The 26431-nt window shown below is 39.7% G+C and overlaps 1 protein-coding gene across 3 annotated transcripts in view; it reads left to right on the plus strand.

Annotated features, from left to right (window-relative positions):
* Positions 1–2537: 2537 nt before the first annotated feature.
* Positions 2538–26431, plus strand: part of svep1 (sushi, von Willebrand factor type A, EGF and pentraxin domain containing 1) — a 283771-nt gene continuing 259877 nt past the window's right edge. For 2 of the 3 annotated variants that reach the window (XM_060937110.1, XM_060937184.1), the window contains exon 1: positions 2540–3477. In XM_060937110.1, coding sequence (XP_060793093.1) covers positions 3001–3477 — 477 coding nt within the window. In that variant the 5' untranslated portion in view covers positions 2540–3000. Of the gene's footprint in view, positions 3478–26431 lie in introns of all 3 variants that reach the window. The other variant, XM_060937264.1, reaches the window with a different exon arrangement.

The raw sequence follows: 26431 nt of genomic DNA on the forward strand, positions 1-26431 counted from the left end.
CTGAACATGTTCATGTGAGTGGCACAGTGGTGTAGTGGTTAGCACGGTCACCTCACAGCAAGAAGGTTCTGGGTTTAAGCCTGGCAGCCGACGGGGTCCTTTCTGTGTGGAGTTTGTGTGTTCTCCCCATGTCTGTGTGGATTTCCTCCACAGTTCAAAGACATGCAGTTAGGTTAACATGGAGCAGTCTTGGGCTGAAGTGCCCTTGAGCAAGGCACCGAACCCCCAACTGCTTCCTGGGTGCTGTAGTATAGCTGCCCACTGCTCTGGGTATATGTGTGTGCTCATTGCTCACTTGTGTGTGTGTGTGTTCACTGCTTCAGATGGGTTAAATGCAGAGGAAGAATTTCACTGTGCTTAATAATAATAATAATAATAATAATAATAAGAAGAAGAAGAAGCAGAAGTTCAATTTATATAGCGCCTTTCTCAAAACCCAAGGTCACTTTACAAATTATAGGGAAGAAAAAAGTACACCAAATAAAGCCGCTGCGATGGCACCGGGCAACATCACTCAGGATGTCATTCCAATGGTGTAGCAGCCACAGTCCCACCAAAAGGCACACAAAAACAAGTCCCACAACGCCAGCACAGCTGCCGCGATGGCACCGGGCACCATCACTCGGAACACCACGCCATGAATCCACAAAGCGAGCACAGACGCACTGCCACACAGGGCGCCGGTATGTCCCAAACCACCAGCACAGCCGCCACAACGCCACCGGGCAACATCGCTCAGAACATCACGCCAAGCACTAAAGCCCTGCTGCACAGAGCGCTGGACAACCATGATGTTAAAATGAGCGACGAGCTCACTGCAGTCCATAGCTAGGAGCACAGGCATCATCCACGGCAAACCAAGGCCTGGAGGGAACCGATGTCCAAAACTGGGTCCGGAGCTACACCACGACTGGCAGACAAAAAACACTCAAACAAAAACAAACATCAAACTACCCAAACACAAAAAAGAAAAACAAAAGAGAAAATCAAATAAAAATAAAAATACAAAGCTCCGGTGAGAAGCGGCAGCCAGCATGCACATGGCGTACTCTCAACTGGAAACGGAAATGAACGTGCATGTGACAAATAAAGGCTTCTTTTTCAAAGCAAAGAAAAACACTGGCAGAAATATTTATTTATTAAAAGTACCACAGACGATAAAAATATTTAATATATGTATAATTCAAATATATGAAACTCATACTCAAATATCTTTGTCTGCTTCCAACCTCCATAGGAAACCCTGTGTTCTGACCCAGCCATGGCCTCCTGTTTTTCTCCATCACGCACCTCTGTCTATCTGAGCTCCTCTCGTCTGTTCTCCTTACAGTCCATCTCCAGACCCTCATTTTCTCCAGGCAGGTTTTTTTGACAGGATGAGTGCTGCCTGAGCTGAACCGTCAGCCAAAAGTCAGTAGCTGATGTAAATAATATGCACTCGGTGTTCCCTCCTGTCACTTTCTATAAGGGATTTTCTATCCTCTATTCAAGTCCAAACATTTTTTTTTTTCAGTTTTCAAATGGAAACTAGATCTACAGCTAAACCGTGTGCCTGCACCCCTAACACCCTATAACGTATACAGGACTTTGTTTTGGTTACAGATAAAATCACAAATGAAAGTGTGCGCGCGTGCGTGTGTGTGTGGGATGTGGGGGTTGCAAGGAGATCTTGGGGGTCTGTTGTCTTTCTGCAGAATTTTCTCCCCATACGGCACCCAGGGGAAGAAAGAGGAAGTGATAGCGTCTACATAGAATGGTGATGTTCCAAAACACTTCCACAGAATAACCTATCTATACGATTCATTCCTCCCTTATCTGTGCTTTGACGCTCTCTTTTTCAAAGTTACGAGTTAAGATTTAGTTGAACAGTGTTCTCCAAATTCAAGTTATGTTTCAAAAAAACCCATTCAAAACTATTCCCAAGGTGTGTGTGTGTGTTTTGTTTTTTTTACCAGGTTGAATGGAGTCATGGAATTAAAAGCACAGAGCTACAACACAGAGCTTGGATGTCTGGAGGTGTTATTTAAGTAAAGACATTTTTTTTAAAAATGAGTATTTTGCCTTCTGAGCACTAAACCAGTAATTTTGGTTGAGTGGATTTGAGCCAGGCTTGGAACTTAATTTCTGGATTTGGATTTTAAGTGCAATTTATCTGTTTAAAGGTTTAACTAATCCATTTTTATTCCCTTGGGTGTTTTTTGTACCAGCTTCATACTTGTCTGGCACCTTCTTAGTCTGTCGAATTCTCTCCCTGTGTCTGTCTGTCTCCCCTCGCGCTTTCTCTTAGTGTTTCTCATTAGCGATGGCTCTTTTGGTATCTGCTGGGAGGCACAGCGTGGATGTTTTTTTGTGTGTGTGCGTGTGTGTGTGGGAGAGGTGGTGAGTGCCAGACATATGGAGTTGATCAGCAGGCTGGGTGCTGATGTTTTCTTTGGGAATGCTGACAGACTGACAGGCAAACTAGTGCGATCCAGTGACACAAATTCTTACTTGGGCTCTGCTGAACAACCAGAAGAAGAGAGTGAACAGAAGAGAAGGAAAAAAAAGAAGAAGACAAAAAAGGAGAAAAAAGACATTTATTGTGACTGCCCCTTTTTTCCTCTCTTGCTGAGGCTGCTCTCTCTCTCTCTCTCTCTCTCACTCACTCTACTCTTCTCATTCCCTCTCTACTTCACCCCAGGACACGCACACATTGACTCTGCGTCTCTCGTGGAACTTTTTCACCCCACTCTCTCTCTCTCATTTGAAATGATTTTGAAAGGGAGGGAAGTATTTGAAGGCTTGCTGAGATGCAGAAACTCCCCAGACGCCTGAGACTGGAGCGGTGAGAGGAGAGGATTTGCCCTGCTGCACACTGACCATTCAACTAAATTATTGCAAGATAAAGAAAGAACAAGGGGCCACAGGGAGAGGAGGTGTGCAGCAGACTGATAGAACTAATTGTCCTTTACTGGAAATCACTTTCACTTGGCATTTCCACCTTCCTGCAGCGTAGATGTCATGGCTGCTCTGGGGTTTTCAGTCACTGTGTGGTTCTCGCTGGTGATCTGGATCCTGCTGTGGACAAGTGGATCCAGCGTTCCAGCTCAGACCCGCCGCAACATCACAGAGAGCGCAGAGAAAAAAGTAGAACGTCTGGGCCAGACTTTCAGGCATAACGTGCGTCTTCTGCGTGAGCGTGGCAGCCGCCTTGAACTTGTCTTCCTTGTAGATGAGTCCTCCAGTGTGGGAGCGACCAACTTCAGGAGTGAGCTGCACTTTGTGCGGAAGATGCTCTCAGATTTCCCAGTGGCACCTGAGGCCACGCGGGTCGCCCTAGTCACCTTCAGCTCAAAGAATCATGTGCTGACCAGAGTGGACTACATCTCAGCACCCAAAGCTCACCAACACAAGTGCTCACTTTTTAATAAGAAGATTCCTGCCATCACATATCGAGGAGGAGGCACATATACCAGGGGAGCCTTTCAGCGAGCAGGGGTAAGTGTGTATGGACTTGTTCAAAGTGTGTGCATGAGAGAAGTAAAGAAAGAGATAAGTGCCCTTTTCCCATGAAGACACCACCGATTTTACAGAATGAACACGTGAGCTAAACTTGCCTTCACAGTTTTAGTGTCTGACTGTCATCATGGTCAAAGGGTTCACAAGGAAGTCAGGAAAAGATGGAAATATAACGCGAGGAAGAGAGAATGGAAAAGGGTTTGGTACTGTTCATAAGGAAAAAGACAAATGACCCAGCGTGGGTTAGAAATGACTTATTATAGGTAATGCAGTTCACAGATGTAATAATGATAATGAACAAACCAGCTTTCTATCTTATCTTTTTCCCCATTCACATATCCATATGCTCAATAATGAATCAGCTCACTGTCCCTGAACGGCCTCAACATATTGCACATAAGAAAAATGAGCTATCACCGCAGCCATTAAACAGAGATGAAGAGGATATGGAGTGTGAAAGTGATTAATTCCTCTAATGCATAGGGTGAAAGTGCAAAGTTGTGTAATGCTGATATGGCCCGACTCCTCCTCTCATCCTTCACTTCACTCCCTTAACTTTCACTGAGTTCATGGATAGAGTGATAACAGAGTAAACACACTGAACTGGAGAGGCTGTGCGAGTCCAGAGTGAAGCAAGACCACAGGAGACATGCTGACTCTTTGCATGCTCAAGTCAACATCCAGCTACACTGTCATGTCATGTTATATTGCACTGTGTTATATTTCTTACTCTATTACTTTGTGTTGGAGATACAGTGAGATCAGTGAGACACACACTTATAGGTTTTGAAAAAGACAGACCATTTTAACAGTGAAACATACTAAAGGTCAAAACCTTGCTCAAGTCAACCAATAAATCATGTAGAGTTGTATTGATTAAAGAGACAGTTTGTAATGTCTAGAGCCCTCTAATGCCTGCTAATGGAATTACAATTGCAAAAAAAAAGACATGCATTTCTCTTCCACTGGGATTAAAACAGCAAAGTCGACACCTTAATCTACCCCCGTCCACCTTGTATCATTTACAGAAATGTTTTCTCATAGCTCCAGTAGGAATACAAACCATCAGATTTATGTGTTGTGATAATCGTGATGTTGCTTCTGGTGATGTAATTGATGACATAGTGATATTGTGATGCCACTAATCACACTACCTCAGTGTAAAGCAACCAGCAGCAAACTCAAAACAACAAGCAAACATCGGCTGATACATTGGGACCATCGTATCCGTAGGCGATATGTTCCAAGAGCTAATGTAGATAGCCGAAACCATGGATAGGAGCGAAACATGCTGTATATAAAACTTGTATTTTATGTAAATACATACCTATGATCAAGGTCCTTTATGAACTACACACAATATGACATTAACAGTAACTAATAATAAAACAGTTATAATAATATACAGTGTCTTGCAAAACTATTCATTCCCCTTGGTGTTTGTCCTGTTTTGCCACATTACAAGTTGGAATTAAAATGGATTTTTGGAGGATTAGCACTATTTAATTTACACATCATGCCTACCACTTTAAATGTACGCTTTAACAGTATGTTTAGGGTCACTGTCCTGCTGGAACGTGAACCTTCATCCCAGTCTCAAACCTCTGGCCGACTCAAACAGGTTTTCCTCCAGAATTGCCCTGCATTTAGTGCCATCCATCTTTCCTTCAGTCCTGACCAGCTTTCCTGTCCCTGCAGATGAAAAACATCCCCACAGCATGATGCTGCCACCACCATGTTTCACTGTAAGAATGGTGTTCTCAGGGTGTTGGGAATTGTTGGATTTGCACATCCCATGATGGTCAAAAAGTTCAATTTTAGTCTCAACTGACCAGAGAATCTTCTTCCATGTGTTTGGGGAGTCTGCCACATGCTGTTGGGCAAACTCTATGAGATATTCAAAGTTTGGGACATTTTTTATAACCCAACCCTGAGCTAGAATTTTGTCTCTGACCTGTTTGGAGTGCTCCTTGGTTTTCATGTTTGCTCTGTAGTGTTGCAGAGTCAGGATCCTTCCAGAACAGGTTGATTTATATCATGTGACAGATCATGTGACTCTTTGATTGCACACAGGTGGATCTTAATTGACTATGTGGCTTATGAAGTAAAATGGTTGGACCGGCTCTTATTTAGGGGTTTCATACAAAAGGGGGTGAATACCTATGCACACTCCAGATTTCTGTCTTGTTTTTTCATCTTATTGTTTGTGTCACAATAAAACAACAATTTGCACCTTTAAAGTGGTAGGGATTTTGTGTAAATCAAATGGTGCTAACCCTCCAAAAATCCATTTTAATTCCAACTTGTAATGTGACAAAACAAGCTGTAATGAAAGTGCAGAAACCTTTTATTTACACAGGATAGTCAAAGCAACAAAAAACACCATGCATGAAAACATGACAGTAGAAGTGAGGAACATAATGAGCATCAATATGATAAAATAAAAACAAACGCAAGACAAACTAACAGAAGCCAGGGTTTGAATAAGGTGAGTAATAAGTGTCCAAAGTAAAGTGGTTATGCGGGAATTGTAGTTCGAGGGTTCATGCTTGTATGCTTGAGTGAGTGGATACAGTGGCCCCGCTGGATAAGCAAAAAATGTCATACATAGCCTTTGCTTGAACAACACAAATGTTCAGAAACAGGAAGAGAACTCTCTCAACACAGATGTGATGTAGCTCGACTTGTGTCATGTTGCTAACTAGTGAATGCCTCAGCTTGGGCTTTTCACAACAATGAACTTGCCACTTCATGAGTTATACATCACATCTCACATGGTTAGCGATCTGTAGCATTCCGTTAAGTACAGTCAGAGAGGAATACAAAATATCTAACATTTACGTACAGATTTTGTATGTGAAAGGGGCTTGGGAGAAATGTGAAACATTCCATGCAGGCTTGTCTATAGAACCTACTACTATACCAGGGGGTGGAGCTGAGTTCTGGGCCAGAAAAAGTAAGCATCAGCCTTGAACAGAAGAAACTGGAACGACCCATTGCATGGCAATACTCCACACCACTGTTTTTCTCTCGTATTGCTGAAATCATATCTAGCCATAGATGCTCTGACCATAGACGCTCACACGCTCTGGACAAACTGGACCTTTAATCGATACCATTGTTAGTAAGACAGTTAATGAACTTCCTTTGGAGAAAAAGCTCATCTTTTAATTATCATTTTCCTAAAATGACTTAATTGCCCTCATCTCCATGACGAAAGTTTCCTCTGACTCCATTCTGGTACTCTTACCCCAGCTCTGAAGCCTTTTATGGGAATGACTAGAGTCATATCTGTTTGTGCTTTTTAGGCCTAAACCTGTGATTCATTTTAAGTTAATTCTTGGATTCAGACAAGAGACAGAGATAACAAATAGTTTCCTATTTCTAATAAATGACCTATTTTCCTTTTCTCTGACACGTACATATGACTTTGCACATCTGGGTTGAGCAAGAGGTTTGAAACCAAACTCCACATATGATTTATAGCTCTCTCTGTGTAGACTTGTAGGCCTTCAGCTTTAATTCAAGGGGTTTAAGAAAAATATTGCATTAACCATTTAGAAATTACAGTCATTTTTTACATAGACCCTCCATTTTCACAGGCTTAAATGTAATTGGACAAAGTAGCATAACTGTAAATATAAGCATTATTTTTATTTAGGCATTTAGCAATTCACCCAATTCACGATTCGGTTCAATTCAAGACATTTTTGAAAAAAAAAATTAAAATGATGAATTTTATTTTTAAAATGCAACATTTATTTTCCTATTCTTTATCAGCTTAAATATTTCTTTTGCTAAATTAAACAAACCCTTTCAACAATAATTATTTACAAACATTTGTGAAAGTTGGCTTAAAATATAATAGTCTATTAACTAAAATATCCCTTTATTACAAATGAAAAAAGGTAATAACAGGTCTTAACAATTTATGAACATTTGTGAAGGCTGTAGTCAGGTTTAAACATAAAACAACTACCTCTATTTGCTTCTCTTTTTTTTTCGCTTTCAGCAGTCTGCAGAACTAGCTCCAGTTTCTTGCTGAATCTGTTTGTACAATCAATCTCACAACATCGCTTTCCCATTTTAGATCTCTGTGTGTGTGTGTGTGTGTGGCACTCATAGTGTCCTCCTTCTACCTATGGTGATGTCATGTGCATACCCTCTATGGTACATTATTGTGTCCTCTGCTGTATAAACAGCTAGAAAAAATTAAGAGATTATGCAGCCTGATAATAATTACAGTTTGTCTTTCATTTCCTCAATTAGAATAGTCAGAAATTTGTACCGTGATTTATCATCACATGTTATATTGTTTTCTTCTATCCACATTCACTGGATATGAGCAATCACACACTGATTGGCTACTCTACTACTGGGATATCAGCTCATATACTGTGAGGAGAGAAAAACAAAATGGCGGCGCACATCAAGTCAGATATATCACTTTATCAAAGTATTTAAAAGAAACAGAAATAGCTGAAAGAATATAGTCCCCCCCCAATATTTCCTGTTCCACACTTCAGCCTAGCTGGTGGCAGTAATGCACCTTTAAGTCGGTTTGCCATTCTGCCAAAAAACCCTAAAGAAGAAGAAAATTGCAGAGCATGTTGCTGGATCAATCCAGGATGAAATAAGAACTCTATTCAAAAACAAAACCCCGAAAATGCAAAAAAAAAAAAAAAGGCAACAAAATATGGAATAAAAGTACTTTATGATCAGAACATATCTTTTAAAAAAAATTTCAAGAATTATTGCATTTTTCAAATTGCTGTCATTTCGCCAACCTGTTTACATTCTAAGTAGAAATTATTTTGTTGAACATTTTGTATAAAGTTTTTATTTATCGAATTTGCAAAAAATAAAAATGCTCAGTTTCTCAAAATCCAGTGAACATGGCTAGAATAAAACAGTTACTCCACTCAATCTCATCATACATGGCTTATAGCCAACTTGGTGCTATGCAAGTTCGTGGAATAACTGTTAAATATGCCAATGTTCACTACTTGGACACAAATCCTTTGCAGTCAATGACCACCTGAATTCTGGAACCCATGGCCACCACCAAATGTTGAGTTTCCTCCTTGAGATGCTTTATGTTGGCTGACTACCATTTAAGAACATTCCATTTCTTTTCCTTAATAAGCTTTTGGCTTGCTTTCATAGTATGTTTTGGGCTGTTATGCATCTGTACTGGGACACACCGTCCTATCAGTTTTGAAGCATTTGACTGAATCAGAGCAGAAAATATAGCTCTATAAACTTCAGAATTCACCCTCCTACTTCTATCAGCAGTGCCATCATCAATAAACGCCAATGACCCAGTTCCATTGACAGCCATACATGTCCATGTCATAGCACTGCCTCCACCATGTTTGATTGATGATGTGCTTTGGATTATGAGTCCTGCCTTTCCTTCTCCAGTCTTCTCTTCCTATCATTCTGGTACAAGTTAATTTTGGTTTCATCTGTCCAAAGAATCTTGTTCCAGAACTGAGCATGCTTTCTAGGCCAGATTATACTTTCCTTTCTTTTCTTGAGTGTTACCAGTGATGTGCATATTGAGGTAAACCCTATGCATTTACATTCATGAAAGCATGTCTTGATTGTAGACTTTGGCAATAATAGGCCTACCTCCTCGAGTGTGTTCTTGACTTGACTAGATGTTGTGAAGGGGTTTTTCTTCACCAAGGAAAAAATTCTAATAGTTACTCACTTTAGTTGGCTTCTGTGATCTTCCAGGTATTTTGGTGTTGCTGAGCTCACCAGTGCGTTCCTTCTTTTTAAGAATGTACCAAATTGTTGATTTTCCCACTCTAAGTTTCTGCCATCACTCTGATTGGTGTCTTTTTTTTTCAGCCTAATGATGGCTTCATTCACTTGCATTGACACCTCTTTGGACCACATATTGAGCGCTCACATGAACAGTTGCCAAATGCAAATTCAGCACTGGGAATCAACTCCAGACCGTTTACCTCCTTAACTTAAAATAGTAATGAGGAAACAGACCACACCTGGCCATGAAAGTGCTCATTAGTCAAACATCCAATTACTTTTGAGCCTGTGAAAATGGAAGGACTATGGAAAAATGGCTATACTTTCCAAATGGCTAATGTAATATTTGTTAAAACCCTGAATTAAAGCTGAAAACACTTCAATCACTTCTTGAGTGCTTCATTTCAAATCCTATGTGGCGGTGTCAAAAAAGTCAAAGTCCCTCCCGTGACAGGACCTGGTCTTCCCAGGCAGTCTCTTGTCTTAGTACTAACCAGGCCATTAAGGTGCATTGGGCAGCACCAATCTCTGTTTCTATAGCCTTCAGCCTCTCATTATATATAGCTAGGGTTACAGTAGGGTGGCTGGTCCTCTGGTAACTGCAAGAGTTTGGACTCCTTACTCACATCTGTATTGCAGCATGCCTCACCAGTAGGTACCATTTTATGACTGTCTTTATGACTGTCTGTATGACCCAACTGTGAGTAGAACTCATGATCTCCCGGTCAAGAGGTGGACATGTTAATCACTAGGCCAACTCATAGCATTATGGTGGTGTACAGAGACAACATTATGAAAATTGTGCCATTGCCTGAATACTTATAGACCTGTCTGTATATTTAGTATATATAAAAATAGCCATTGGTAGAGATGAAAGTGGAGCAAAGAAAAAAAACAACCCTGAAACATGGGGGGGGGCAACGTCCCCCAAAAATATTTTAATAACACGCAAAACCCTGCATTCTAGTGCATTTTAGTACTTATTTTCACTTAAACAAGTTATAACTTTTAAGCCTTTTTCTTTCATGTACATTAATGATTAACATGTCAAAAATATCAAATTTAATTCCCCTAGTTAATGAGTAATTTTCAGGAATGCATTTAGAAAACGCGGTGATTTTCCTGGCTACACAGTTCATTACTTTGAAAAAAATACAGACAGTTGAAGGTAAACTCAGCAAAATCCCAAAATAGTACTGTTAAAAAGTAAAGGTCTGTTAGAGTTTCTAAAGCTTCCAGGTTTCAGTGTTGGAGACATTGAGCCTCGTTTATCAACCTTTTAGTCGAGTTGTGCGTTTGCATAAGCTAAAGTGAACTAAAAATTTCCAATTCATATTTATGCGAGTTGAAGCCAATTGTTTACATTAGTTCATATAATCTGTAAATTCACACCAATGAATACCAAATTTCTCATATAAAATCAGGTGTGTGTGTGTCACACACTGACTGGCAGCCTGAGTACATTATGTAACAAAAAATAATGTACCATTGCTAGTTTTAGGTAGCTAAGAAACTGGCTCTTCCATTATTGCTGTTTCTTCCATGTTTTCTTGATGTGTTCTAGACGGAGGAAAGTTTTGCTTGTTTTGACATGGCGAATTACTAACACAATAGAAAATACTTGTAATTCACGACTAAAAAGACTGCAGCTACACTGGCAGCTTGAAAATGCTTTCTAGTGTGATTGTGTTGCGCTTGCGCAAAACGGTGTCAGGCCTGTGTGCCTTAGCATGCGAGCCTAACGAGCTCCGGCATGCGCGCCGTTAACAAAGAACGTCTGTCTTTAGTCAATGAACTGTGTTTGGGCTATTTAAGAACCGCGCCCATGCAAAGACGATGCGAAGTATTACACCGCGTCTAGGAACGCGAAAAATCCAAAAAATACATTTCTCCATTCGGAAAACCAGAGATTTTCAAGAGTTTCGTCAAATATCCAGATTTCCAGGTCATTAGCGGAAAAATCTGGAGGAAAATCTAAAAATCCAGAATTCTGGGAAAAACCAGAACACTTTCATGACTACATCGGTCAAGTAAATGACCAAAAGAGGAGTATTTCTGTTTCTACACACTCTGAATAGTGCAGGGACTTGGATATTGATCCTGACCTTAATACTGTTAGGGGTGGTGAGATTAGGATCCAGAAGCAGAACACACAGGCAGTAACCCAATAAATAATGAGATTTAATCCAGGGAAAGGGCGTGGCAAAAAAGGTAAACAAATGGCAAAAATAGTCCAGGTGCAAAGAGACGAAAAACTTGACAAAAACACTAGAGCAAAAAAACAAACAAGAAAAAACCTAAGTGCAAAAACCATGAACTAGGAAAAAACCCTTAGTGCAAAAACCATGAACTAGAAAAATTTCTTGAGCAAAACCCATGAAACACAATAAAGGCACAGAAACAGCTAGAATAGCAAAACAAGGCCAGGCTAGATGGAATTCCCGTCCCGGATCCGGATTAGCGCTGACCTGGGAGATAAGTAATCTCCGGAGTGGAAATCCGGGGCGGAGCATGACAAATACAGATTGATTCTGTTTGACAGTGTTCACTATAACCACCAGACTTTATAAACCATTTGTTTGCTGTTTTAAAGGTAGACTGCCTTTCAGATTTTTCAAGTGTAGGTCATAAAAATAATTTTCCCTGACACCCAATTATTTTTGTTTAGTGGACTGAAAGCTACTGAATTCGAATCAGACTTCCAACTTTATTAGTTTTTTAAATTATTTTTAAATAGAACAATTAATGAATTGAGGGCCACGTGGCCCTAAATTCTCCGCTATTTTTTCCTGCTTCACCATGACCTAATTCAAGATACTACATCATGCATCATGTGGTAGGCTTTCCCCTTTCATGCAAGGCATTGTGGGATACAAATTTGAAACAGGAGGGAAAAATGGAAGATGTGAGTGTGTGAATGAAATGTTAAAGACCGACTACAGTAACGGAAAAGGCATTATGTTGCAAAGGAAAGGAAACGCAGGACCAAACTAATAAATATCGGCGGTCAGCGAGCACCTTGGTGTGATCAGCTGTTCGTTTAGCGACAGAATGATGTAATTGTCAGTGCACAGTCAAGGTAAACCTGCGCATGCACTCACGGACTTCCTCTGTCTGCTTGACTGCGCGAAGTGAGTGATTTCATGCACATTATTTGCTAGGGAATCCCCTCAAATTAAATAACTTCCCAGCCACAGAATGGCCTGATATTTTGTGAGATGTTACAGAAGTAAACATACATTACAATGACTAAATTTCAGAGGGAACTAAATTTCACCAATTTTATGAAATCGAAAGGCCGTCTCGCTTTAATATATTTGAGGAATTACTCTATACAATGGCTCTAAAAGTGAGATCCAGAGACCCCCAGTGGTCTGTTAAGTATAGATATGGTCTTTATTTTTCCAGGGATAATAGCAACCTATCATTACCAATATTAATATATTTATAAATAAGTTCTTATAGTTACATGGCTACTTGAGTAGTTACTGGAATTGAATGGATTTAAACCAACCCTCACTCTCACTCACTCATGTTCAGTAAGCTGGTCAGGGGCACAGTGGATCTGGAGCCTATCCCAGGAATACTGGGTATTAATAGGCAAAAACAAACAACAACAACAAACATTTATACACATTTAAATAATGAATCAAATGTTGAAATGTTGAGTAAGTCTACTGAAATTTTAGAGCTTTGATTTAAAAGGGTTGGTGCGGTATGGTGGTGTAGTGGTTAGCACTGTTGCCTCACAGCAAGAAGGTTCTGGGTTTGAGCCCAGTGGCTGATGGGGGCCTTTCTGTGTGGAGTTTGCATGTTCTCCCTGTGTCTACATGGGTTTGCTCCGGTTTCCTCCCAAAGACATGCAGTTAGGCTAATTGGCTACTTTAAATTGTGTGTGTGTGTGTGTGTGTGTGTGTGTGTGTGTGTGTGTGTGTGTGTGTGTGTGTGTGTGTGTGTGTGTGAATGGTTGTTCCCCAAGCCCAGAAATGGGAAGGTTGTGGCAGGAAGGGCATCCAGTGTAAAACTGTGCTCCAATTAATATGACATGTGGATCAGTAGGGTCCACATGGACCCCAACTTGGCAATAGTGCTGGACAAGGAAGAAGAAAAGTTAAAAGGGTCCCTGAATGCAAAGTGATTGCGAATCCCTGCTATATACATACTATTAGAAATGTTATGGTTAATGGGTTCTTCATTGATCTTATCTAAAACATTTCAGAAAGTGTTTCTCGATTGGCAAGAATTCAAAGTAGGACCTTTTTAAGAAGGTAAAAACCCTTAATTATCCAAAGAACCCCTAAAGAACCTCATAAGTGTGTAAAGAATTTTTTTAAACAGTAAGCATCTCAAAACTTCAACCTTTTTTAAAAAATCTGATATCCTGCGGTTTGTATAAGCACTGAGCCGAGATGAATATAGCTCCACGGTTCTCTGTGATGGTGGGATAAAGGTTAAAGTTGGTGGAATGGATGATGGAATGAAAGTCCCAGCGATTACAAAATTCCACATAGTCAGCTCTTTAAGGTCTTGTGCACTATTTCCTAAACTGTTTAAACGGGGAACTTTTTTCTTTTAAAGCAGTCAGGTTCTTTCCTCTCTGATGATTTGCTCTTTGTATGATTTGCCAGCTTTCTACAGATTACTGTTCCCTGCCAGAGTCTCTAGTCTTTCCCCCAGAGAGAACCAGAGCCAAAACAACTTCATGCTCCCCCCTCTGTCTGGATGTGTGTCTGAATTCTTTCCTATGTTCTCCAGATTCTTCACCTGGCCACTTTTCTGATTAAGGCCAAGAAGATGTATAATAGGTTGATGTTGAATGGGTTTAGACTTAAGCATTAAAAATGAAGGCTTTCTGCCAAATCAGGGATTTTGGAAGGCTTGTTGTACAGACAGTGATTGTAGCCTGAGTGAAGACGATTTTTGGAATTACAACTAATATTTATAGCAGGAAACCCTGTTTGTGGGTCTCACATACATGTACATACAAATGAGAGCAGCTGAGTCTCCTCAGACTGTATGCAACGGACAGGCTTGTTCGTTTTTTGTTTTGTTTTTCATTCTGTGTGGGCAGGACAAGTTTTGTGGGGGAGGGATGAAAAAGATTCTTGCATAATAATACTGTCGTTCTCTTGAAAACCTCCTTTCCCAGCAGAAATTCCAGTGAGAGGTGTTTTGAGTGCCACTGACCCTTCCGACATGGTTTTTGAACCCTGGACTGTGGGAGAAAGATGGATGTAAACAGATCAGCAAGTCCTAATTTCACTTACTAGCTGTGCAAAACCATCTGTCAATAAGACTCTTTCTACACTGAGGCTCTGATTTACTGAGATCCAAATTAATGAACACTAATTTGCATGTGCAGGGGGTTAAATTGCATATGTAAAAAGTGAGTGTGATGGAAAGAATAATTGGGTGATTGATAGCGCTTCCAAAGTAGGCACAGAAAATAATACGTAAATGAGGTCTTTGTGTAACCGTGAGTTGGCCTAGTCATTAGCGTGTCTGCCTCTTGACCATGAGATCATGAGTTCTATTTGCAGTCAGGTCATACCAAAGACCATCATAAAAATGGTACCTACTGCCATCTGGCAAGGCATGCTGCAATACTGATGTGAGTGGGGAGTCAAATTCTTGTGGTTACCAGAGGATTAGCCCCCCACTGTAACCCTAGCTATGTAATAGGTGAGAGACTGAGGGCTACAGAAATGGAGATTGGCACCGTGCAATGCACCTTAAGGGCCTGGTTTAGTACTGGGATGGGAGACTGCCTGGGAAGACCAGATCTTGGCACAGGAAGGACTTTAACTTTGAGGTTTTTGTGTGTACTGTTAGTTTCAATCAAACTGAAACTGAACTTTGTTACGTGTCAAAAATTGTACAATCCAATCTAAACGAAAAACTCGAAGGCCACCAGGTAGAGTGCATACCTCCACCAAGCCACATATTATCAACATCAAAATCAAATCACTAGAACCTAGGATAATACTAAAACTGTACACCAAATATCATCCAAATCCATCCACTGCTTTTTGAGTTACATTAGGAAAAGCCAAAGGAAAAAAAATCCTGGCTCCACATACATATCCGGATTTGCATCAAAATCTAATCAATTGTTCCTTGGCCCCTGGCTCACGTTCCCTCAACATTTCATCAAAATCTGTTCACTACTTTTTGAGTTATGTTGTGAACAGACAAAGAAACAAACAAGCAAACGGAGGCGAAAACATAACCTCCTCCAATAAAGTTGGTAGAGATAATAAATGCTGCTGGTGTCAGAGATGTGAATATATATCATTGTAAGAAACTTTTTGATCATTTTACGATACTGAGGCAGAGTCTTAATATACAGTACTTTCTCATTAATCCCTAGTAAATGTTCTTCTGTCAGAAACAGACCTCAGCAAATTTAATACATGGTTTATGGATGAATTTGTTTGTGGACACAGTGTTCCCATAGAAATGGCCCAAATTACATATCTGATAATGCAAACACACAAAACAAGAAAACATATGCTATTCTGATTTTTTTTTAATGCAGTGTTCCATAAACCCCTGTTAGTTAATCACCTTGCACAGTTGTTGCAGATGTTAGCAAGTTTGCATTGTTTTTTACTAAATCCAGTCATGGCCCTGAGCATATTTTTGTTTTACTGAACAAAGAAGCATAAAAGCACAACTGAGTAATGTGTACTGGCAGATCAAAGATTTTTTTTTTATACTCGAGTAATATTTACACGCACATGCACACACAATATACATGTGCTGACAATTTTCTGCTCTGCTGTACAAGTGTAGGTCCAAAAGACTGGAAAATGCAGTGGATTTAGGAGAGATGCTTAAAAAATAAAAAGGAAAATAACTTTGTTGCATTGTTAAGGCAAAGCAGAGCAGCACGAGCCAAAAGTGTAAATTACAGAACAAATAAAAAGAAGGTAGATGAAAAGGAAAGACAAAAGGTCAGAGAATTAGGATAGGAAGACAAATGAGAAACAGCAAACAGCTCTGGTATTCCCTCCATCCCTGCTGGGATGATAAGAGAGGATAGTGTTTCTATAGCGAGACCTTGCTGCTTCCTGCACACGTGTTTGTGCTGCTATTAGGGATTGATGAGTGAGATCAATACGAAAAACGGGCCTCTCTTCCCCACAGCCAGATAAGACAGCCAGGAATTTCTTTAAAGCACCCTGAAAGTCTGAGATACGTCTGCAGACAGATAGAGATAAGACCCAGAAGCCTCTGTTGACCCCCAGTGGACTACAGTAGATCATGTACAGAGGATGAAAGAGAGGTCTGATATGTCTGTGTTGGAGTTAAGTAGTAAAAAGTGAGTTGCAGCAGGGAGAATTGTGTGCAACAGTGGTGGACCGTGACTATTAGAGCTGGGATTTGAGCTCAACCAAAATTTAGCTAGACACACCAAAAAAGCAACAGGGCAAAGGATTTTGTAAGGGATTAGTGGCAGGCTGTCAGGTCGCTCCGTTGTGTGTAGCTGTCAATGTTGATTTTAAAAGTAACTAAGTAAATTACACAGGGAAATGAATACTTAAGTCTGAGTGAAAAATACTGTATCAAGCATGCAGTGTGGAAGAAGAGTCTGGAGACAGAAATCTTAAGCCTCACTCACAACCCACCGTACGTGCTACTACGGGCGGTCTACAGTAAAAAATTTGGCAAAACCGTGCTTGAGACTTGCGCGACATTTGTGTGTGTTCAGCGCCGTAGAGGGTCGCAGACTGCCCGTGGAGACTTTTGGTCCTGCACATGCAAATTCTATGGGTCTTGCGACAAATCAAGAACGTATACACTACGTACGGGACCTGTACTCCTTTTGTACGCCTGAACCAAGTCAGCAGCGCAGCTAGTAGGGGCTTTTTGCAATGACAGTAAGACGCATGAGTGATGCATGGTCATTGTATGAGTGATGTGCCTCAGAAGTACTACACAAGTATTCCACACTTGCTATTTGTGCAGCCCGCACAACAGAAGTGCATCTCACTTTCTACCCCATGTGTGTGGTGTGCACGCAGCGCACGCGACCTGCACGCGACACAAGGGGCAAGACTCTGGGTATATATATTGGGGAGGAACCAAGGAACCGATCATGTAGCGTGTAGCATTGTAGAAGGGAAGAAGACTACCTCATTTGCTGTTTTTATTTGAGTATATGTTAATTTACCATGCAAACGTCAAATAATAAAATATGAGTATAAGGGAATAACGCATTTTATTACATTGTAAAAAATCCCAACTAAATAACCCAACAGTTTGAGCACTGAAACACACTCTGACTCTGAGCTGCTGTCCTGCTCCTACTCCTGCTGAGTGGTGGGACGGGGTGCCGGGATGTCCTTGTCCTCATCACTGAGCATGGCACAATGGCCTGACAGCAATGATGGGATTGCAATGTCCTCACTTCTGGGCGTCGTTAGCTGAAACATACATGAAAATCAGCATATATAATATTAATTACATAAGCATATAGATACTGAAATAAATGTTTAAAGCATGTGTATTTACCTGTGAAAATACCTCTGGCGGGGTGCTGTGCCTTCTGCCGGCTTGAAGGCATACTTCTTCCTGTCTGTGCAGGGCTTGCCGATGTTTCTACCATCATCATCAAATTCTTCTTCCTCCTCCCTCTCTGCTGTTTTAGGCTGGGTTACTTCACTTTTGCTCGCTTCTCCTTGGGTCCCATTTTCTTAACTTTAAAATGAAAATTTTTACATTTTTCCCACAAAATATCCAATGTTCTTCAGTCAAACGACAAATGCAGAATGCTGCAGACACGCTGGTTTTATACCCACTCTTGGCTTGCGTCACATGCAAGTTATGAGTGATTGTAACGTGCTAATCACATGCGTCACGCATGCTTCACAAGTGCGGCCCGAACTCATAGCGCAGGAAACTGGTAAAATGCAAGTCTCACACACTCCACACTCACTGAACACGCACTGATCACGTCAGACATACACTTTCCACAGGCTCATGGCGCAATTTTTACCACGCCTTGAGGAAGTCAGGCATGCAACCTGTACTTGACAAGTACTTTGCCCGCACTCCTCCCCCAAACTTTCTCCCGGGTTCACCGTGACCCTGCAGCATGGCTGCGAGCTATCAAACCCTGCAACCCGTGCGTGTTCAGAATACTTACAGCGGGTTGTGAGTGAGGCTTTAGTTTCTCAGTTGTTAGCCTGTGCTACTTGTTCTCGATAGCAGTGGCTTGACCGCTTTATTAGCATTCGCTAACACTACTGATGAACGCTACACTGGCTGGAAGGTGACTTCACTGCTGTGCTGACGGCGCCAAGTCACGGTTAAGCTCGTGTTGGGCTTCAAGAATGTCTAGAGTGATAAATTTTTGGTCCCTCCCTCCCACTATAAATCAAAATCTGATTAGTTAATTCATCTGTCACTTCCTACATAAACATACACTGCCATGGCCTTCTGTCCCGGCAATGAAGTCCTAACCAATGAGTGAGCCAGCTCTAAACTTTTCTCAGCCTAGAGACAACAAACAAAAAAAAATCTCATTGGATAACTCGATTTTAATGGTTTCAGGACAGTAACCCTTTCATTTCTGAAGCAAATTTGATAGAAAATGAGGCCGAATTAGAAGAGAATCATTATCATGAAATTACGAAAGAATGAAAGCAATTAAAGAATGAAAGAAATGAAATATAACATTTGAAATGCTGATATGTTTGGGTCTTCTCTGAAGCCCTAGAAGGCCCTGGCGGTTCCTATCTGGTGTGCAATGCATCGAAGTAAACTTTGGGTCTGATTTGCACCTGGCTTATATGATCAGTAAAATTTGGTCTTTCACTGTGCATTCAAAAACAAGATGAGAATTTAGGGTTCTATATTGAGCAAACTGAAACAGTCATAGTGAAGGCAGTATATGCGTCCATAGCATCAGTTACATCATTTATATCATAGCACACTATGTTTACACCATTGTGAAGTTCAGGATTGAAGACTTCGATTAAACAGTTACAGGTTTCTGAAATGTTATTTTAAAAATGGAGGCTCTGTTGTTTCTCTGTGTACATGATGTTGAATATTATATTACATGGTACTTGTAATTAATCAGAAAGAATCAATGAAACATGAAAGAATTCATGTTGTCTCAGTTAGATACTTGAGACAACATGAACCAGACTCAAAAAGGGAACACATTCTCTCTGGGTGACACCAGATCATAGGATTATTTAACAATTATTTGCTGAAGGTGAAGTGAATATCGGTGAATAATAACAGAGACAAAATTGGGGTTATTATCCACCGATATTCACTGAGCCTGAGATGGATAATTACTTTAGTATAAATATGCTGGTAATTATTTAAAAAATAAAAATTAAAAAAATTGTATAAAAAATGCCTTTCAAATTTCAAAAACGGCATGCAAACATAATGCATGCAGACTTGTCACTTATATCTGCCGACTCACATGAAATACTTTGTTCTGAAATCGATAAAATAAATTACAATTCCTCCTTACCTTTGAATAGTTTTAGATCAAACTTCATAGCATTTTTAGTACTTTTAGGAACAGCATTTTCTTTCATAATTTGTAATTCTTCTTCACTCACAGTGAAGCAATTGGCCACCATTTTGCTGAGTCACTCGAAAGAAAGAAAGAAAGAAAGAAAGAAAGAAAGAAAGAAAGAAAGAAAGAAAGAAAGCACAACTTTATTCATCACACACTTGTGAAATTTCCTATCTGCATTTAACCCATCTGAAGCAGTGAACACACACATTCACACACACGTGAGCAATGAGCACACACACATACCCAGAGCAGTGGGCAGTCATGCTAACAGCACCCGGGGAGCAGCTGGGAGTGAGGTGCCTCGCTCAAGGGCACCTCAGCCCAAGGCCGTTCCATATTAACCTAACCGCATGTCTTTGGATTGTGGGGGAAACCAGAGCACCTGGAGGAAACCCACGCAGACACGGGGAGAACATGCAAACTCCGCACAGAAAGGCCCTTGCCGGCCACTGGGTTCGAACCCAGAGCCTTCTTGCTGTGAGGTGACCGAAGTGATTATTGAGAAATAATCCACATCTCTCGACCAATCAGAGCTGGCAATTTCCTATAATCACCTGTGTATTTGTACAAAAAATCATTACAGTGCACAGGTGTAGAAGAGTAAAGGGAAACAGTCAGGGACAGACTGGGACTAAAAAAAAAAAAAAATTAAAAAAAATAGCCCTGGACTTTGCCCCAAATAGGCCCACCACAACCAGCACACATACACAGACCCTAGCAGGGTTGTCATGATACTATCTCACAATACTGTACAAGCCAAGGTATTACATTCACAATAGCAAGTAATATCACAACACTACTGATAATGATTGGAGGCTGTATTTATTATTGTACACTTTCATATAATCTACTAAATTCTACTTATTTACCTTCAATGATGTATTTCTTGACCAGGCTGGAGGAAATTGTCCTCACATTTGACAGTGCTCTACATATAAAGAACAGATTACAAATAATGACGACAGCTATTATTCTATAAATCTAACAACAAACCTGAGATGAAGTACATGCTGCATGTTGTATATATAACATACTCCAACTGCATGGCTCCATAGTAAAAGAGTCCGGGTGCTAAACTGGCCTGCCTGCAGTCCAGACCTGTCTCCCATTTAAAACATTTGGTGCATTATGAAGTGCAAAATATAAAAAGGAAACTCCAAACTGTTGAACAACTGAAATTGTAACTTATATCAGGCAAGAATGGGACAACATTTCTCTTTCAAATCTACAGTGATTGGTCTCCTCAGTTCCCAAATGTTTACAGTGTTGTTAAATGTAGAGGTGATGCAGCACAGTGGTAAACATGTCCCTGTCCCAACTTTTTGAAATGTGTTGCTGACATCAAATTCAAAATGAGCACATATTTTTCAAAAAACAATAAAATTTCTTAGTTTCAACATTTGATATGTTGTCTTTGTACTATTTTCAATGAAATATAAGGTTTCCATGATCTACAAATCATCACATTCTGTTTTAATTTATGTTTTACACAGCGTCCCAACTTTTTTTGGAATTGGCGTTGTAATTGAATGCAGTCTTTGATAAATAAATTATATAGATTATTGAATAGATGAGGTGTATGCTTGATTGTATCAACCACAATTGTACATTGCTTTAGATAAAAGTGTTTGATAAATGAATAAATTTTAATGTGAGGTTTTTATAGACACGGTTTATGTCTAGTTACCTATAGCAGCACTTCAGATAAAGTACTCCATGAATATGTACTACAGTATATCAATTTAATATTTGTTTTAATTCAAGTACAGTTTTGTTTCATGTGAATTCATTTGCATAACTCAAACAACACTATAATTTTTACTAAAATGATTATTTTGCCTCGTCTCTTCATTCATTTTAGTAAACCAGAGATCATTTTTCGGTACATGGAAATACATGGAGTGGCATTACGTGAGTAACGTAGGCTAATCATGCAGACCTGATTGATAGAAGCTAACTATAGTGAGAAAGAGGGCAACGATACTCTGAATAAATCTAACTGTGTCCCTGCTTGGCTACTCACCAGCACCACTTGCCCATATGAAAGTCCCTCAGCTGTCCATCCTTCAACATCATGAGCAGCCTGCGGATGTTGCTCAGGCTTAACTGCCACCTGGCTTTCAACACTTTCGTTTAGCGATTCAGTGATTATGTTATTGCTGCTGACAACCAAACAGCTTTGTCAGCTTTTCACATTTCAAAGTCTCCAGTAACTTTTTTGCTGTCAACTTTTCTCACCCTCCTCTTGCTGCCATGACCACTGTAACAAAGATGGCCAATAAAACATTCTTCCTCATCATTTGTTTCAGTGTTTTTAATGCTTAGTTAATAAATGATTGCATTAGCACCCTCTGTTGCCATCTGTCAGCGTCACTCTATTACCACTTTTCAACCAACAGGGAACAGGTTCTTGAATTAGTTCCCTTTAGGATTCTTTAAATCTTGGTGCCAGCTAGCGAACCGGCCTGAGTTTCCACCAGTTTTGAGCAGAACCGTATTATAATCAGGCATGTGTCATGAATGCAGGGTGTTGCACAGTGTACAGTGGAAGTGAACAGTATTAGGAAGAAGGCAAAGCACCTTGGTTGCCTGCAAGCTTTTGTTCTATTATTACAGATATTTGGTTACATTCCATTTTTTCTGAAGATGTATCCTTTTCCGTTGCATTCCCCATTACCGTGCTCTGCTTCCCACTGATGTCATCATGGTTCATGCTGGAAAAAACAGCTATCATTTGGTTCCAGCTGGGAAACAACTTTTCAGGTTCTGAACCAATTTATTTTTGGTTGAAATGCTCAGAGTTCAAATATCTGGGATGAACTGTACAAAGTAATGGCGAGTGCAAAAGAGAAGTGAAGAACAGAGTGCAATCAGGTTGGAATGGATGGATGGAGGAGAGGGTCAGGAGTGATTTGTGACAGAAGGTTAGCAGCAAGAGTGAAAGGGAAAATGTACAAGACAGTAGTAAGAGCAGCGATGTTGTCTGGTTTGGAGACAGTGGCACTGACAAAAAGACAGGAGACTGAAATGGAAGTATTGGAATTGAAGATACTGAGCTATTCACTGGGAGTGACAAAGTTGGACAGGATGAGAAATGAGTATATTAGAGGGACAGGACATATAGGACGGCTTGGAGACAAAGTAAGAGAGACGAGATTGAGATGGTGTGGATACTTACAGAGGAGAGAGTCAGGGTATACTGGGAAAAGAATGATGTAGATGGAGTTACCAGGTAAAAAGAAAAGAGGAAGAGCAAAGATGAGATTTATGAATGTGGTGAAGGAGGACATGAGGATGGTTGGTGTAACACAAAAAGACAGAGGACAGGAGCAGGTGGTGGGACATTATCCACTGTGGTGACCCCTAATGGGAACAGCCAAAAGAAGAAGAAGCTCTGAACAGTTCAAAATTTGGTATGCAAATCAGAATAGAACCTGTTCCCTGTTGGTTGCAAAGGGAAAAAAGCTGACTTTTAAGGCTGATTTATACTTCTGTGTAGAATCCCTATGTCATACCCTAGACTGTAGGCTGACCTCAGAAATGTAGCCTCACCTCCCCAGAAATGTAAGTACACAAACTGCAACAACTGTGATTGGTCTGTTTGGTAGCATCACATTTCCTCTGATACTGTACATTTCTGACTGCTCCTTCTTCTCAAAAATCAGAAATCTGTGCTATTGTGTTATTATTCTATCCACATTCACTGGATATGAGCAATCACGCACTCTGATTGGCTACTCTATGATGAGGATATCAGCTCATATACTGTGAGTAGAGAAAAACAAAATGGCGGCGTGTGTTGCTGAACCAACCGAGGATGAAATAAAAACTCTACTCAAAAACAAAACCCCCCAAAATACAAAAAAAAGCAACAAAATATGGAATAAAAGTATTTGATGGTAAGAACATATCTTTTTTTTTATTGTTCAAGAATTATTATTGCATTTTTCACAAACTGCTACTGTCATTTTGCCGGTTTGTTTACATTCTAAATGGAAATTATTTTGTCGGACGTTTTGTATAAAGTTTTTATTTATCGAATTTGCAAAAAATAAAACCAAAAATGCTCTGTTTCTCAAAATCTAGTCAATGTGGATAGAATAAAACAGTTATTCCACTCAAACTCGTTGTACATGGCTTATAGCCAACTCGGCACTTCACGCCTCATCGGCTATCAGCTCATGTACGACTCGATTTTGTGGAATAACTTAAATATATAGTAAATATATAAAGTGTGGCATGGCTGTAGTTCACTATAATGGCTGGTTTAATCTTGCAGGATTGCACACCTTTCAATTTTTTTGTTCTGACAGACTCCCAGAAAACACACAGTGTTGGTGGTGTAAACCATAATAACTCAATAAAAAAAAACAATAAAGCATCCGTTAGTCAGTGATTTAAAGAATTGTGGATTTAAACGAGTTACACTGAAGTGCTTTGAGATGCTCCAATTACTGTACACAGATTAATTAAAACACAACCGAAATGCAAGTGAGAATTCACTCGGTTTATCATGAATTGCATGCGGTTTCTTTTCCCCAGTAAACTTTGTTTCAAAACACCATTGTGTCTGTGTTATTATTATTTTTTGTTTATTATTCCTACAGTGAAACATGGAACTCACATTGCTTTTTCATTCACATTCACATTCTCTTTTTGCACCCCTGTGTGAGCATTGACGCCGTACCTACGGCACAGACTCTACGCAGAAAGTATAAATCAGCCTTTAAGGTTGCTGTTGAAAGGATGTTCAGCATGTGTACACTGGGAATAAATACAGGACAGTCCATATGATTACAGCAGCAGCTCTTAGGTACAAATCCACAGTATTAAAACAAATAAACAGACAAAAAAACCTGCATAACTGTTGTCTCTAAAAGCTGAAAAAGCACAGGTCCCGTTTTCTCGTGCCAAAGTGTACATATTTTGCACATTTGAAGATGTTCAGTAAACAGATTAGAATCAAGATTGAAAATGAACAGAACAAAACAGCATTCAGACAAATTGCACTGTGGACTTTTCAGTGGGGTTCAAATCAATTAAATGCCTATTTATTTATGCAACTAAAGCAACCCCAATTTCATAAATTTGGGACACTGTGTAAAACTTAAATAAAAAACAGAATATGATGAGTTGGCGCAATAATAAATATGCTTAAAAATCTCTTAAAACAAATAACTAGGTTTAAAAATGGTATAAAAAAATCTCCATAAGATTATTTTGTTGCTGTGAGTAAACCCTTAAACATACTATGGAGAATTATGTAGAATACACTGGCCTGGTTCCCTGGCACCCTTTTTCTTAGAACACTAAGAATTTTTATCTTTGCCAAAAAAAAATAAAATAAAAAAAAAAATAAAAAACAATGAACACCTCCTAAAAGCTCTTTTTAAAAAGAATACTTGAGAGTCCCTGTGATTTCTGATGCTCATTCAAGTTAAAAATAGAAACACCATTAATTTATAGAGTTTTGAAAGGCTAGAACAGGGGTTCTCAACCTTTTTTCTGCTTTAAAACCCACCTATTCATACTTGTAACGAGTCAGGGCCCATTAAAAAAGATCCCCAATTATTTTGGCTCATCTATTTTATTAGAATCTAATAATCTATTGTAAAGTGTATTAATGGGATGCAACATCACTCCCTGTTACAGATGGGAGCCCAGGAATTAAATAAATGCAATAAAAACAAACTGTTTTTAATTATAGGCATTATATTTAAAACTGTATGGATGTGCCAGAAGCCAAACCATGCATGCATGGCATTCTCAGTCAAAAGGGATTAACGATCCAAAAGTGGAATCTGGTCCATTAACACAAGAACTTATTTCCATGTTTGTGTTCAGCAAACAAGCAAGTTATTAAAACCAAGAAGTACACTCAAAAGAAGTGGATATAAAAACCATTCAATGGGATTAGATCCTTACACGCTAACAAAGAAGGATTTTTCCTCTGAAAGAAAAATTTACTAGCTAAATTTGACATTAGTAGAATAAATTTTGATCATGTTGTAGCCGTAACTAAATACAAAGACAATAGATATGAATACTATTAATTAACTTAATGTGAAGATAATGAACAGATAATCAACAGATTTAAAATTTTTTTAAAGATTGTGTTTATTTTTAGTCTTTTGTATTTGTAATTATTTGTATCGGTACATGCACGACCCCACCAGCTCTGCTGATCAACTTATCATGTTTAGATAAAGTTATTTATTCATTCATTCATTATGAGTTGGAAAATCATCCATCTGTTGGGTTCCCTGACATCTCAAACTACCTGGTGCTGCAGACATCGTTCTACACTGACACACAGATGAAAACTTGGAAGAGCATGGAGGAGAACAACTTTTTATATGTGGCTGGGTTAAAGAGCTGGGGATCGGGACACTACAAGATAAATCCTGTATCGTTTTTGCCTGGGTAAGGAGGAATTTCTGGGCTTTTGTTTGCGTCTTTGAGAAGGTTGCTAGGATGCGACAAGTTTTAGTATCGGGTGTAAACAAACCACAGCTGCTCGATTCTCAATCCTTCCTGCACTTCTCTTCCAGCAGGCAGCACAGATCCATAGAATTTACCCATAAATGTATTTATTTATTCAACCCCCTG

The sequence above is a fragment of the Neoarius graeffei genome, chromosome 1 (genome assembly GCF_027579695.1).
Source record: "Neoarius graeffei isolate fNeoGra1 chromosome 1, fNeoGra1.pri, whole genome shotgun sequence".
NCBI classification, from domain to species: Eukaryota; Metazoa; Chordata; class Actinopteri; order Siluriformes; family Ariidae; genus Neoarius; species Neoarius graeffei.